The sequence below is a fragment of the Leuciscus leuciscus genome, assembly GCF_965113295.1.
Source record: "Leuciscus leuciscus genome assembly, chromosome: 1".
NCBI classification, from domain to species: Eukaryota; Metazoa; Chordata; class Actinopteri; order Cypriniformes; family Leuciscidae; genus Leuciscus; species Leuciscus leuciscus.
This window is the reverse complement of record NC_138725.1, coordinates 5,085,346-5,102,303: the sequence shown is the minus strand read 5'-3', so window position 1 is coordinate 5,102,303 and position 16,958 is coordinate 5,085,346. Positions and strand designations below refer to the sequence as shown.

Sequence of the window (16,958 nt, the reverse complement as noted above, 5' to 3'; positions counted from 1 at the left end):
GGTGTTTGCATACTTTACCACAGCTGAAGTGAAATAAATGCAATATTTGCCAAATAATACAAAGATGTTTCAGAGACATTTTCATTCAATACTTTATGTACTGCTTCGTACAGCGTCTGTTTGAACAAGAATAAAGTTCAACATAAGCTACTATCAATGAAGTAGAGTCTACGTTTTTTAATCAGTTTTAATTTGATAAACATGACACAATATAACATGACAACGACATGAAAAGAGTGTTTACTGTTATACAAAACTGATTTGAGAGTTATAGAGGAACTATAATTATTTCGAATAAACACGAAACACACGTGATCGTTGTCATGCGGTGAATCCGGCCAATCGTGGAACAGCTGTGTCGTCATCAGCCCACGTGCAGCCCAGTGCAGCCGCTCTTGAGAAGCTGCGCTGGCTGAGTTCTCCAGCTACTCTCGAATTGCTCTCGCGGTACTTTGATGGCATACGTCACAGTCACGTGGCGTCGGCGCTGTATCAAGTCGGACAAAATTTCTAACCGGCATGCACTGCTTCAAGTTAGCCGCCGATTGGTCTGCGCAGAGCTGCATGAAGTCGAACAAGCCTAATGTGTCCGAGTGCGGTCCGCCATGATGTCATTTGAAAGCATGATGGGAAACGACTTGCTGATGACACAGCTTAATGCTCATTGGTTTAAACAACCGTGATGTATTGTCCTCTTTTAAACTGTTTGATTTTAAAACTCTGATCTCAAGTTTTTGTATGTATAAATTAGTGCTGTCAAACGATTCAAATATTTAATCACGATTAATCGCATTAATGTCATAGTTAACTCACGATTAATTGCAATTAATCGCACATTTTGATCTATTCTAAATGTCTCTTGATTTCTTTTTGTCCCATTATTTTTTTCTCATTTTAATGCTCTTATCAACATGGAAAAGTGGATTGGCTTGCTTTGTGCAAATGTTTTTTTGACAACATTGGCATATAAACAACAAAACAACATTGGCATATACAGGGTTTGTACACTTTTTCCAAGGTCAAATTCAAGCACTTTTCAAGCACTTTCCTGGTCCATTTTAAAGCTTTTTCCAGCACCTTACACTACCGTAAATTACATACCAATACATAGTTAAAATTATTATTTAGTGTTTTTATCACATCAAAAGAGATAAACAGCCAAATGTTTCATAATAGCAGAGGGCTACATGATATTGAAGAAAAATGAGATATGCAATAACTCATTAAATAATGCGATATTCAATATGCGATACGATAATGCTTAAAGTGTGTCAAATTAACTTAAATTATCTTTAAAATATCTTTAAAATATCTTTAAAATGATATAACCTACACATACGTGTTTCACATTCTTTTTGTGATAAGAAAATATCCCTACAACTTCAAGACAGTGAACATCAGTGTTCTGTAGCATAAGAAGTGTTATTTTAACATCACTGGGGTTTAGGGGTTCAGGTTATCCTACATTAGGTTTATTTAACAACAGAAACTGATTAATCAAATGTAAAAATAAACACTGCTTAGTTTTCACTGCATGAATTAAATATACTGATTCTTATTAAAGCTACAAAAGTTAGCCTATTCAGCCAAAAGCAGTGAGTGATTTTCTTTGTCTTTTGTTCATGACCCCAGTTATTGCAAGCCCTTGTGATATGCAATTATGCATATTGTAATATATACATTTGCAATATTTCAATATATTGTGCAGCCCTAATATTTAAGCCAATCACAAGTTTTATTCTTCAAAATGTATCACTGAGTATATAGCCTAAAGCATATGAATAATATACTTTTCATTATATTAATGTCCAAATATTGCTTACCAGATAATGTGATTTATAGGCTGTAAAACTGAATTAATTTTAAATATGAAGACTTAGAAATATTCAGAAATATTTGACAGGCCTTCCCGTTTTGGGACACATTCTTGATATAGACTAGGTTTGAACAATATCTGAGTGCACAGGCACCTGCCTGATAAATGTATTTCATTGCCAAGATGTCTTGGGCCAAGACATAACGTTAGCTAATACATTTACTGGAATAGAGCAGTGTAAATATTGCATAGGGCCATCCTAAACCTTACAGTAACAGTATACTACTTATGACAATGACTGATTTCAGTTCAGCAATCAACGACTGTTGTTATGCACTGGGCTAACGTTTGCAGGTTAATTTGCACGTTACAGTTCTGTAATTTTGGCAATGTTCACTGCATATTCCACAAATGAACGTGACATAACGGACATGCAATACTTACATTACATTATCACACCAAGTACTCTCAGTCACTAATGGCCCTTTCAGATAGGACGCGGACCGCGCTGCGCTATGAAATGAAACCAATATATTTGAATGGCTTGCGCCGCGCGACTCGGACCAAAGAGGAGCTTGTTTTGGGCGTTGAGGAGGGTTCCACCTGAGAGTGGCACTTCCTTCGCTTCATCTGCACCTCCAACTCGACGTCAACGCAGAAAGGGTCACAATAAGAAATCTGTAACTCAGGATGCAGCCCACGAGTTGTCTTGGTTACTAAAAAGTATAACCATCTAAAAATATTGTTCTGAATAAAGAGGTTGCTGTTCATCTCTCTCTCTCAAATCACATGAGAGAGCAGTGACAAGGGTCATTGTACACAAATACAAAGGAACTATTATATCTTCGGAGAACAAGCCAGTGACTAGGCATAGTCATGCTTGTACAGGAATAGCAGGACTACACTTGCTGGGACCAGCAAGTCATACATGTGATATTGAAATAGCAGTCATGTGCCTTACAGTAACTATGATGAAGACGTCTGAATTCCAACTATAAAAGAAGAGACCTGGACAGGACTCTTTGCTCTTCCTTGCAATCTCCAGTCCGATACACCAGCAGTTATCGGATGCAAGAAGCTTTAAGCCTAGCTAATATCTCTCTGTTTAAGTTGGTACTCATTTTGAATCTGTAACAAGTATTCTTTTCATTTTGATTCTTTAATAAATATTGTTAAACATTTATTATAATCATCTGACTGGACCTTGGATTCTTGAGTACGTGTCGCATTCTTCTATCTGGATCAGGAAGATCTTAACTGGAGGAAACAACAAGAGGGTGAGCATTCTTTTGATTAAAAAAGCCTAGCCAAAGAGGCAACTTATGACAGGGTTATTGTTGTATAGCGAACACGGTTGAAGAGTACCTAAAAAGGTAGACTTATACTACGAAGGGGAAATCTATTATCCTTATAATCTTTATTATCTTTATAATAGAATACGAATTTGTAGAGACTGATCGCCTAACTCTTGAGGGCACGACTAAAGGATAGACTCTTTAGTTACAGCGGGAATATCCATATGTCCTGGATAGGATGTAGGATAATTTGGAACGGTATTAATCGTGATAACATTACGGTGATAAAAATAAAATATTTTTTAATAAAAACGGTGCATCCAAACAACCGCGGAAATCAAAATGAAAACTCCGCCTACTTTTGCTCTGGCCAGCGTAACGCAAATCAATCTGTATCTGATTTAATAAAGAACTATTTCGTCAGAAATACACAACATCAAAATACACAACAACTTGAAAACACAACATCAAAATTCAAGCACTTTCAAGGATTTCAAGCACCCTTACGAACCCTGCATATACTGTAGTGTTCAATTTCACACTAACATTCTCACTTGGAGCAAATAATCTCTCACACAATGTAACACTGTCCATCAATAAAAGGGTGAAAGAAATACTGACGAGGTCCTGATATTGACGAGGGGGCGGAGAGTTCGCATCAGCTGTGTGTGAGCTTGGCCATCAAGTGGTGTTTCAGACTGGACGTGCTGCGATGATAGCTCAGTTCACAACGACAAAACACACAGATCACTTTGGTCTTGTCAATTGAACCATTTGGCCACTTTTTTAAAATTAAACTTTCCATTCAGAATCTTATTGGCATCCATTTCGGCGTCTCGTGCTCATCATTCATCCACTCAAAACGTAACGTTAAAGGGGTCATATAATGCCATTTTTGTACAAGCTAATATGATTCTTTAGGGTCTAAATTAAAAGTTTGTAATATACTTTAATTAAAAATTCTCATTAGTATTGTAAGAAAACACTAATTTTAGCTGGTCAAAAACAGCTCTGTTTTCAGCACGCCGTTTCAGTGCATGTGTCTTTAAATGATAATGAGCTTTGCTCACCCCGCCCCTCTGTTCTGTGCGTACACCGTTTGTAACACAATAACCACGCGTTGTTCATTATAAACGTGGGATTATGAATTATATTGAGAACGTCGTACATAGAAAACATGCTGTAATGTACCCTGAGTGTAAACCTTAGATGCATTCATCGTGAAGCCTGCAGCAAGGTTTGCAAATTTCGCAAAGATTAATATAAATACTAATATAAAGGTTAATAAAACATTACACTCACATCTTCTGGAGGTTCAGCAGTAACACGTTGGTACCGATCCGTTTTTTCTCGTTTGTAAAGCTGTCTGGTGTGAAATGATTAGCGTAAACATGAAAGCACAGACGGGAATCCCCGTGAGGGAATCCCCGCGTCAATCCTTTGGGCATATCGCTTCAAAAACAAAACTCAGCCACTGCTTCTTCAACGGCTCGGATTTAGGAACATCCAAATGACTGCTGTGTTCCTTATTACATCTAAGAACAGAACACCACAATCGTGTAGACGCCATTCTACTCCAGCATATCAACAATGGCGGACTACTATGACGACGGCTGTCACAGCTTGCTCAGGGCGGGTCTTGTGTTGAAGCACGGCTGTCAATCACAATCGCGGGAGGGGCGTACGATCTTATGACGTCACAATATCGAACGGCTTGATTTCAGAGATGGTCAAACATATAAGGAGATTAAAACAAAACCACTGGATGGATTTTAATCATGATAGGATGGTTGTGTACAGGCACTGCCAACAGACATTTCAGTGCAATCAACTTGTAAAAGTGCATGTACCATTATATGACCCCTTTAAAGGGGGTCGCACTCTGGACGAGAAGCGAAGCGCAGCACCTCGTATTTAAAATTCTAACACATTATTCTCTATGAGTGTACACACACCGGCGGCGCCATTCGGCGTTTTTATTGCTGGCCATAAACTGAGAAAGTGTACAGTCCGATGTGCGATACAAGTTGTCCTAGACGCGGCTTCTCGTCCACTCTTTGGCCGGCTCGCAAGCCCAAACAAGTGTGTGCGGCGCCGGCGTGCCTGTTGTTTTGTTTCCGGTCTAGCTAGATGCGGTGGTGTTGTAGTCTTACTAACGTTACTAGTTGTTGCAAAAGAATGTGAAAAAAACCTACAAAGTTTACTAGGTGTTAATTGCGCGATAAAAAAATGTACGGCGTTAAAATGGGTTTGCGTTAACGCCGTTAATAATATTTATATATATATATATATATATATATATCACAGCCACCAAACTAGACATTATTATTATGATTATTAATGTAAAGAGACGTAGGCCTAAGCGTGTTATCCAAACATTAATGGCAAGTAAAGACCCTTATACTGTGAGCGGCACATATGAGGTGTTTTCTCACTCATTTCTGCTCCGAGGTCTTGATTGTGGCATTTCTTTGAGGTTTAGAATCCAGTATTCCTGTAATTATTTTGTCTTTTATGAATTTAATACAGAACTCTGTCTCGTATTCTGTCCAAACACACCGCGCTTTGTAAGTCAGGTGACTGTAAATGTGCAAAAACTGTTTCCATTACAGTTTTGCTAAATATTTATTTTTCGAATTGCCTGAAAAACCACCTCACGCAAGCGTAAAACCTTTTTTGTGATAAATGGGAGTTTTTGCGAAATAGACGTGTTTCCATTGAGCGTATTTTCAATTCGCAATTTTAATTTGCGCGATTTGAAGGGTAATGGAAACGCGGCTCGGAGACCCACCTTAGTTATTAGTAGGGGTGTGCCGGTTTCAGAATTGGTGATGACGGTACAATGATAGGACAACTTAGTTTGAATAAACGAACAGACACTGATCGCCTAAATAAAAAAAATGCAATTGATATTTGTGTAGTGTTCAATGTTGTTATCAATAGAGATACGCGGATGGGGTATTATTTCATCCGCAATTGCATTACAAAACTCATCATCCGCAACAACGTTTTTTGACCAAATTTCAAAGCCGCACCCGCCCGCCATCCGCTGATTGTTTTGCGGTCTATGGACGATGCAATGCTCTGCTGATGCGAGCCGCAAGAAAGCCATTGTCTGTTCTAGAAAGGATGCAGCAAAGATGTTTAATGCTAATGTATGAGGCATAGGCCTACGCTGAGTTTCATTCATTTACGGTGAGATGCGCTCTTGTTCACAATGCAATAGACCAATTTTCAGTTGGTAAACATGGTGACGTTTTTGTGTGGGCAGAGCTTAGGTGGTGGCAGAACGATCCCTCTGGCCGCTTTACTAACGTTGGTTTGCAAGTTTTGTAAGCTTGTTTTTTTAATAATGACTGGAGAAAATCCGATTTTATCTTAATGTGCAAGGTCACTCACTGTCCAGGACCGCGATTGTTATTTGGAAATTTTTATTTTAACGTACATCCCAGATTGGCTGACCTGTACGCGCTCAGTCAATGAATGGACGATCTGACAGGATTAACGTCAACGCTACCTCCGGTTGAGTGGCCTAACTTCTACACCTACCCGATAGAGAAACTGAGTGTAAAGAGAAACTGAGGGCATATAAATCTTTAGATGCCTATAACTGTAATGGTCACGTACAATTTAAGCCTTGTGTGGTAGCCTACGATCCGCAGTTCTGCCTAGCCAGCGCCACGGCCAGACACAAAGACGACAATGTAAGTGACATTACGGTGCAATTTTAACGATGTGATTAAATAAAAATTCCAGATACAGCATATTAATTTTTTAACTATGTATTTGATTACCCTTTTTTACCAGGTACTTCAAAAAGTATAGTCACAATCAATCAAAACTATGTATAAAATCATAGATGATTCACAAATAATCACAATCATTTAGAAAACATTATGCGATAAAATTTCAAATTGGAGCCTGTACTCCGTTGATTCTTGCACCCAACAACACAACAAGATGACATTTAATAACAATAATAATAATTTAAGCTCCTTATTATGTAGCCGAATCTGTGCTGGTTTGTGTTGGCCTTCAGTTTTCCCTTCCTTTTGCCACCAGCTAGCGCCGTGACGTAACTGTGACGTCGGCTCGAAATTGGTCTATGGAAGTGAACACTCCATGTCACGGTTATTATATTGTCTGCTATATTTGCTTTTTATTTATTAAATACATGCAATTGGTTGATTAAACATTTATTAAAATTAAGACACAATTTGTACAAAACGAAATTCACTTTAAAGATAGGTTTTCTACAAAGCAAAACTTAATGAAGTGGTAAAAATCATGTCTGATGATTTACAAAACAAAACTTCATTAAGTGGTAAAAACCATGTCTTCCGATATATTGCGCATCTTATGATCCTATCTTTTATTACAATTGTTTTTGAGCTAAAATGTAATACACATCATATAGGCTATATAGACACACTGTATGTTTCTTTTATAAAACATGTTTGGGGCCATGGCGTAATTAAACTGAACGATCAGTTATCGGTAATGATACGTTGTTTATTATTGTAAATGTTTTTTACAGCTTCAAGGAGAACACCTGGCTGCCTGCTTGAGGATCTCCATCAATGGACCCTGTCCTGAGGCCTTCCCATATGATAGGGCATTGGAATATTTTTTCAGAAAGGCCTGTAAAATAAAATGTTCAAAGGGTGCAAAATTTGCAACAAGAAGTCTGTGGAGCAGTCATAGAAAGTGTAGCAATGGCATAGCAATGTAGCAATAGCAATGTCTTTAAGTTAAGTGTTGACAATGGAAATGTGTATACGTGTCAATAAAAATATATGATATATTTAACCCTTTTGTTGTGTCTTAATCACCCCCCACACCACCACACCCCCACACCCCCACACCCCACCATCGCAAATAAAATCTAATTCTGTGGGAAACACTGGTTTCTAACATGAATGTTCTTCAGCCTCATGAATGAATGAAGAATAAACACCAACCTCTTTGTTCTTCAGGATCTTCAGTATGTTTCATTCTGCAGGGTTCTGGATCACTCATGTTCTCACTGTCCTCTTTAATAAACTCAGTTTTGCAGATTTCAGCTCTTCCTGATGCTCTGATGCTCGTCTTCACTTGTAGCTGATGGGAATTTACAGCATTTATTGGGGAATTACTGTGGGAGGAGCTTCACTGATGATGTCAAGTCAAGTCAAGTTTATTTGTATAGCGCTTTTCACAATACAGATTGTATCAAAGCAGCTTCACAGTATTAAATTAAAATAATACAACAAAGTTTGTTTCAAGAGGAATTTATTGATTGATAAAATAAAATTAAATATCCCCAAAATATCCCCAACTGAGCAAGCCAAAGGCAACAGTGGCAAGGAACCGAAAACTCCATCAAGTGACCTAATGGTGTCCTAAAACTCCATCAGGTGACCTAATGGAGAAAAAAAACCTTGGGAGAACCCAGGCTCAGTCGGGGGCCAGTTCTCCTCTGGCATTTATGAGCTAGAGGCCGGATTGTAGTTTGAACTGTAGGATTATATGAATGCCTGGCTGAAGAGATGCGACTTTAATCTAGTTTTAAACTGGGAGAGCGAGTCTGAGCAACGAACAGTATCAGGAAAACTATTCCAGAGTTTTGGAGCCAAATGTGAAAATGCTCTCCCTCCTTTAGTGGTTCTGGATATCCTAGGTATGACCAAAAGCCTTGAATTTAGTGATCTTAAAGAGCGCGATGGATTATAGGGTGATAGAAGATCCGTTAAATAGACTGGAGCTAAGCCGTTTAAGGCTTTATAAGTCAGTAGCAATACCTTATAATTAATACGGAGCTTTATAGGTAACCAATGCAGTGATGATAAAATCGGTGTTATATGATCATATTTTCTTGATCTCGTAAGAACTCTAGCGGCGGCATTTTGGACTAACTGTAGCTTGTTTATTGAGGATGCAGGACAACCAGCTAATAAAGCATTACAGTAATCCAGTCTCGAGGTCATGAATGCATGAACTAACTTTTCTGCATCAGAAACTGATAGCATATTACGTAGCTTAGCAATGTTTCTAAGGTGGAAAAAGGCTGTTTTTGCAACATATGAAATATGATTTTCAAAAGACAGGTTGCAATCGAGTATAACACCCAGGTCTTTTACTGTAGAGGATAAAGTAACAGGACATCCTATGATGTTAAAGTTGTATTGTGCGAGGTTTTGTGGGCGGTTTTTTGAACCGATAAGTATTACCTCTGTCTTGTCTGGATGTGTTTGCTGTGGGAGGAGCTTCACTGATGATGAATTACAATGGGAGGGGTTTCACTGATGATAAATTACAGTGGGAGGAGCTAATCTGCCAAAATCAAAAATTTCAATTACCAAGTTTGTTTTTATAATAAATGACACTAAGCATTTACGCCTGTGTATCTATTTATCGTACAGTAACTGATGCCAATTCATTATTTTTCATAATTTTTATTACTAATCCTAACATTATTCTGCTTCTTCATTAAAATACAGAAATATAGAAATATAGAAAAGAATATAAATAATTTAAATTCTTCCAAATATAAATAATGGTAAGGAAAACAGGTAAAAGCATAAAGACAGAAATAAACATATAATAGCCAACAAATCCCCTCAGTCTGCTGACACCAATGAAATGAGCTTTAAGTGTCAATTTACAGGAGATCTGAAGACATCAGCATAATAAATGAGGTGAAAACAGGAACTATTGTCATGAAATAAAGAGTGTTTTCAGCAGATCTGTTAATATTGATGAGCCTCAGACTATCAACACTCATTCAACAAGCCATTCAGGATCATCAGCAGATCATCTCACTTTATTCTGAGTGTTTGCCGTTAGAAACACATTATTTGAGTCAGGATAGATGATAAAAGCCTGTAAAACTGCTCTACTGAAAGACAATACTGTTATTTCTCACACTATAACCACCAAAATAAGTGATAAATCACCAATAATAAAACAAAATAATTAAAGCTCCAATATGTAAAAAAATGTGACCACAAGAGGGCGCAGTTTCCAACAATAACAAAGGCGAAGCTTGATGACGCTATGAAGGAGGTGACGATGGGAGATATCGTTTTTAATGCGTTTTCACCATCTAGCGATGTATCTAAATGGAATTAATGAATCATGATCACGGATGAGGTAATTTATTCGTTTTTGTATTACCTGTATGTCTGATCGTATTATTTTATGTCATCATAATTAATGAACTGCAAGGAACGTGAAATGTTATGCTATATTATCCCGTTACAACTTACAGCTATTTGTCATTAATTCATATCTATTAAAATCATCTTTACTGTAACTATTACGTTACTTGTACAAAAATTGATTTGCTTACCTGTCTATCAATACACTCGCGAGAGCAGAGTCTCTGTCAAGTCCAAGATTGTCGCGCAGCTCTCTCCATCTCGAAAACGCCTGGCCGATATTTATCCGGGTTTTATTCCTCCGTTTGTCACACAGTCTGCGTGTATCCGAATATGGACGCTTTCGTTTAGTTGGCACTTCAATACTCGCCAAAGAGTAATCGTGATCCATATAACCATACAGTCTATGGCTATAACGCTATAACCACCACTTCCGCATTTGACCATGTGATATTCCGGTGTGGTGGAATATCACATGGTCCACACCGGAAAAAAAGGATAGTGCGGACATTGCGTCACTGAGAGGCGACATTTCTTTTCCGGGACGGACAGTTATTTAAAATCGGAATTTCTCTGAAATAAAAAATCTTTGGAGACTTTTGAGATATTGTAAGTACACAACTGGAGGAAATATATCACACTGTGCAAGTTATTTTCGGAAATTTTATTACAAAATTGTTACATATTGGAGCTTTAATTAAACAACCTCTTCAGGCAAATAACTACAACACCCTAATATGTGAATCTAAATATAGTTTGAATTTATAATAACTATTAAAGGGATAGTTCGCCCAAAAATGAAAATTCTGTCATCATTTACTCACCCTCACGTTGTTTCAAACCTGTATGAATTTCTTTTTTCTGCTGAACACAAAAGAAGATATTTTGAAAAATGTCGGTAACCAAACAGTTGATGGACCACATCAGTCCCACCAAATATCAGTCCCACCAGTTAAAGGAGAACTTGGTAACTTTTTTAACTTAATAAAACTGTCTAGAAATCATTTGGATGGTTAAACAACCTGTTCTGGTGATATTGGTGACTTTCCCCGCTCCCCCCAGCGTTCCCAGACGGAAAACCAACCTTGCAACTTGCAACACTACCGTCCCGGCAAGTTAGAAATTGGAAGTCTCGTGAGAAGCGAGAACTAGAACGAGAACGAGCGCGAAACACAAATTGCTTTACGGCAATTCGACATAAACACACACGCATGTATGATGTATCACCAGATTACCCACCTCGGTAGACATAGCTCCACACGATACAGTTGGCTTGCTCCGATCAAAACAAACGCACATGAGCAGCGGTAGAGAGGGGGAGGAGGCCGCGCAAGTGAGTTTTTTACGACTGTGTTGTGAAATATACGCCCCCCCACAGCTGTAGGGGGAGCTCGTGGGGAAAACATGCGACAACAAAAGGGAAAATCAGCGAAGAAGTGACAAGAGTTCGCTAGAGTTACCGAGTTCTCCTTTAACAAGTTATAGAGTTCTGCTTCCCACAGCTAAACAAGATAAAGCTTTCACACATGATACTGCCCTGCTAAAAAAAACTATGGAAACCATTACAGAAATTCTATTGGATTTAATGGTTTTCATGGGAATTTTATTGGTTGTAATGGGAATTATAGTGGTCTCTGTGGGTCTCTACTGATATGTGTTGGGTTCTATTGGTGGGGGCATTAAATCCTAATGGAATATGTCCCAAACGCACTACAAAAAAGAATTCTGTAGTGGTTTAAATGGTAAAAGCCAATGGTTCCTATTGGTATTTTAATAGAAACCATTAGAATTTCTGTGATGGTTTCCAACTTTTTTTAAGCTGGTCTGATCTTCTGTCCTTGTCTAAAGAAATAATTACACACACACTCATCATGCTTAATGTTTTATTATCAAGGTGAACACATGAAATTCATCAGTATCTGTAAAATTCACCTACATAAATGAGTTTCACAGCACTAACACTGTTTCAGCTTTGATAAACACGTCATAAACGGGGCGTTAACATATAAGCCTATACTTGCATTTTATGGTTGTCAGCTTTGTTGCATTACATTTACTTCACCATGAGATGGTGCTGCAATTTATATCTGAATGAAGCTGCGAGTAATTAACCATTTTCGATTGTATGAGAAAGCAATAATTATGAGAAAATAAACATTTAAATATAAGCCTGAAGCTTCGGAGAAAGAATGTATAGTAGATTTTGTGAAATAACAATTGATAACAATTCAACAGCTAACAGAAAATGGGGAAATGGGGCAACCTTGGCGCACTCCTGAAAGCCAACCAAAACTGAAGAGCTAATGTCATTATTAACCATATTGATAAATGTACATCCAAAACCAAAAAGACTAAGAGATTTAAGCAAAAATTGGTGTTCTAAAGAGTCAAATGCTTTATAAAAATCCAAAAACATTATAATAGCTTCTGAATCAATATTCTCTGAATAATCAATAAGTTCAAGAACTAATCTTATGTTGGAGCTAATATGCCTATTTTTCATAAATCCATTTTGTGTTTCGCCAATTATACTATTAAGGCCAGATTTTAAACGAACTGCCAAAATTAAAACAAGTAATTTATAATCGACATTTAACAGTGATATAGGTCTCCAGTTTTCAATTAAAAGTGGGTCTTTATCAGTTTTGGGGATCAAGGAAATAAGACCCTGCTTCATTGAGGGAGTCATCTCTCCTTTTTTAATACAGTCTTTAAACAAACTATGTAGAGGTGTCTTTAAGATGTCCCAAACATGTAAATAAAATTCAACAGACAAGCCATCAGTACCTGGAGATTTCCCCCTCTTCATCGATTTCAGTGCATCCTCCATTTCAACTATAGAGATATCAGAATCACAAAGTTGCTTAAAGTCATCCTTAATACCTGAAATATTATCATGAATACTCAAAAGAAAATCGTCAGATTTTTCTTGAGAAAACTGAGAAGTATACAATTTTTTATAAAAGGAGTATACAAAGGTTGAAATCATTCCTGGATCTGTACATAAAGCACTATTAATATTTAAAGGTAGGGTAGGTAATCATTTTTCTAAAAAAAAAACATTCCAAATTTGTTTAAACTGTCATTATATACCAATACATAATTAAAATGTAAGTACTCTGAAAAAGAAAATATAAAAATCGAGTGACTGTAGACCTTTTAATCTGCAATAAACACAGCTCATTATTTCCATTCACTCCACCCCCTCCCTTCTGAGCTCCTTCCAAAGCCACGCCCCCAAAACACATGAACGCGCGACGCCAAACGCTCAGGCTGGAACAAGACGCATTTATTACCTGAGACGAGTGGAGAGGAAGGAGCGCAGTACATACAGTGACATCATGTCAGAATCACATGTAATAAAATACCTAACTTTATCACTATGAATATAAACAAATAAGATTTCTTTTAGTACTCACTATCAAGCTAGCATATCGATAATGGTAAAGTTTCATTCGGTAACGAGCTATATTTATAAGGCAAAACTAAAAACAGGTTGCATTGATACACGTTTTTCCATTACCATCAGTTACACTGTGATGAAGATGAATTTCGTGTAAGATTCATAACATATACGGTGTTTTGCATGTAAGAGTTTCCATGATGAAAACATTGTTGACTCTAATGAAGACTAACGTACACTCCGAGTCCGGAGACAAGTACCGCATCGTCGGTTCGAGGACAGGTCCGGGGTTGAGGGCGAAGCAGAGGAGGTCGTTCAAGAGCGCGGGCAGGGTCCGAGGAAGTAGTTTTTGCCTTGTTTGCCTTCGCTGACTGCATATGCAGGTGCTTTGAGCTGAATATTTCCGGGAACGGTGACATGTGATGAGTGCACGCAGGGCAGCGCGCGCAGTGGGGCTCGGGCACGAGACATGAAGGCATCTGATTGGTTCTTTACATTCGCACCGAATGGCAGTGATTGGTCAGAGTTTTTACTGTCCTGCAGCTGCTACAGAGGTCTGATTTTTTTCATTCCTTTTTCTAAACACATAATGTATTGACTACTATCAGGATGGAAGGACCATTTCACCCAGTATAAAAAAAAGTGTTTCTGAACAGGATTACCTACCCTACCTTTAAGGCAGAGAGATGTCTTTTTACGATTTCTTTTTTCAAGAGCAAAAAAGTAATTAGTGCTTCTTTCACCCTTCTCGATCCATTTTGCTCTAGAGTGTATAAAAGCACCTTTAACAATCTCTGAGTACATATTTTCAATTTGCAAATGACATTTGTTTATTTCTACCTCATCCTCTTTACTGGGATTTTCCTTCTGCATTAACACACTTAATCTATGAATGAGTTCTACTTCTTTAATGTTTTTTTTTTCTCTTTTAATTTGCTTACTTCTATTAACAGCAAGGTCTCTAACTCTAAATTTAAAAAAACTCCCAGCTAGAGCCAGGGTCGCTTTCAGTATTACTAAACATAGACTGTTAAATTTCCAGTAACCCCTTGTTCTATTCATGGGTTTCATCAGGTCCCTTTCCACAGGTGTATCAAATCAAGCACCTAGATTATGAATGCAGACTGCATTGTGCTTGATTAATACACCTGTGGAAAGGGACCGGATGAAACCCATGAATTTAACTAACTGTATTGTGCAAGATTCATAGAAATTAACATGTGGTCAGTAAACGGGGCCAATTGATGATTAACAGTATGGACATCTTTCAAAATAGCATGAGACATGAGAAAAAGATAAATTCTAGCTTTAAGCGATCCAAATTTGTTGGACCAAGTAAAGCCTCTACAACCAGAGTTAAAGAAACGCCAAGCATCTGCCACTGAAAGATTTCCACACAACCATAAAATAATATTATCATGTGAATTAGAGGTAGCCTAGATCTTAAAGGAAATCTATCTTGTGCATCGTCAGGGGTTTCATTAAAATCTCCAGCTATAAACAAATAAACATTACTAAAACGACTGTATACTTGTAAGCTTAGCTCCCACTTCTTGTTGCTGAACCCCCTCTCCTACAGTTGGCGGCCGATGACGTCACCGCTCGCTCGCGCCGCCTCTCTTCCCTCATTGAGAGTTTCAGCGTCGAGTCTTCTGAGTTGAGGAGAGCAGTTCACGGTATTTCTCTAGTTTATACAACCACCACACACACTTTATACAGTTTGATTAAGCGACAGACTCATTTATTATTTTCATCGATCACAGCGATACTTTTCTGGCGTCTTCCTTCTGAAATAAACATTTAGTGCAGCAGCAGCGAGCATGAGGAGAATATGTTGAGTTCATTCAGACCTGAGCGATTTCGTGTTCGTTTGTGTGATTGTTTCGTCAAGTCAAAAGTCAAAGTTTAAGATCGGTGAAGGGAATTAATGTGAATCGATCTCAAGTGTCATACTGGAACAGAGACTGCTAAATGCTTTACATTGAGCCTAAGATGAGCCACGTGAGACATTAAAGCAATACTAATAAATATAAATAGCGTTTTACTCTTGGAACAATAGTGCTGCGATGCTCTTTATTTGTAAAAGTTTTATGATCATTTTCAGTTTCTGCGCGCATATAAAATGTTATTTTTTTTTTTAAATGAACTAACTACTTACTAACTACTATAGTGATCCCATCCAGGGCTGGACTGGGACAAAAAATCGGCCCTGGCATTTTGGCCCATACTGGCCCACTACATGATATGATCATAAACACCACACATCTTTGCACGCCATTGAATATGTCCTATAACAACGCCTTTTCCTTAAAACCGCTAATGCGAGTAGGAACGAGCGAGAGTTAACAGATGAAATAAAACCAAAAAAAAAGGTAATTTATTAAAACAATTTACTATATATATAAACTAGGGGTGGCACGGTTCACAAAACCCACGGTTCGGTTCGTATCACGGTTTTAGGGTCACGGTTTTCGGTTCTGTACGGTTCTTGTTGTTGTTTTTTCTTTTAATCTTTAACACTCCAAAAATTTACTTCAGCATATGATATATAGCTGAATTATCTAATTATTAATTTATTTATTTCATAAATGGGGTGTGTTTGCAAAACGCAGCTTCTCATTTCCCGTGGGCTGTGTCGGACAGTTATTTGTCACCACTTTTTGCCAGGGTTGATATTATGTCCCAGCACGGATGTACCAATACAAATAAATAAAACATTTCCAGTTAACTAGCAAAGTATTCGTTTCGTTCGTTTGTTAAATAAGAAGCAATCTAGCGCTGAAATGTGTTTTTTTTAATCAAGTGATCAAAGTGCTCGTTGCCGTTGCGATCAGTGGCGCTGATACAGTGTTCTCGTGGCTCGCGCACACACCGCAGCGGCCGCACATTCTTCACTCAGACGCGCGCTTCAGTCCGTTGAGGAGACTCTAGGCTACTCTATTCGTTCCGATGAAATCACAAAACAAAATTCATACAAATCTGTCCCTGCTTGATATACAACCGCTGATAAACATAATCGGTTTTGATGAAAAAGAAAAATATATACGAGTGCAGATTAGAACTCAGAACCTTTGACACGCTTGGCAAGTTCTGCCACTGGACCATTAAAGTACATACCGGTACGTGGAACAGTCGATCTATGTAGCCTATTTATTCACGTGAAAAAAACAACATATAGCCTAGTGGAGTTGATCTCATTAAATGTCTAAGTAAACCCAGTGTACTATTTAAATCGATTGCTGGACATTGTAATGTTATTCTACATTTGTCTGATTTATGATTTAGCATTGTATTAGCAGTAGCAC

The 16,958-nt window shown here is 37.8% G+C and overlaps 2 protein-coding genes across 2 annotated transcripts in view; one reads left to right on the top strand and one right to left on the bottom strand.

Moving 5' to 3' along the window:
• The window catches only part of LOC309494337 (uncharacterized protein), a 255,507-nt gene extending 247,347 nt beyond the window's left edge, over positions 1-8,160 (bottom strand). Inside the window, exon 1 of the mRNA XM_082163645.1 lies at positions 8,073-8,160. Coding sequence (XP_082019771.1) covers positions 8,073-8,130 — 58 coding nt within the window. The 5' untranslated portion in view covers positions 8,131-8,160. The remainder of the gene's footprint in view (positions 1-8,072) is intronic.
• The window catches only part of LOC309494422 (uncharacterized protein), a 251,719-nt gene that overhangs the window by 214,824 nt on the left and 19,937 nt on the right, over positions 1-16,958 (top strand). The window lies entirely within an intron of this gene.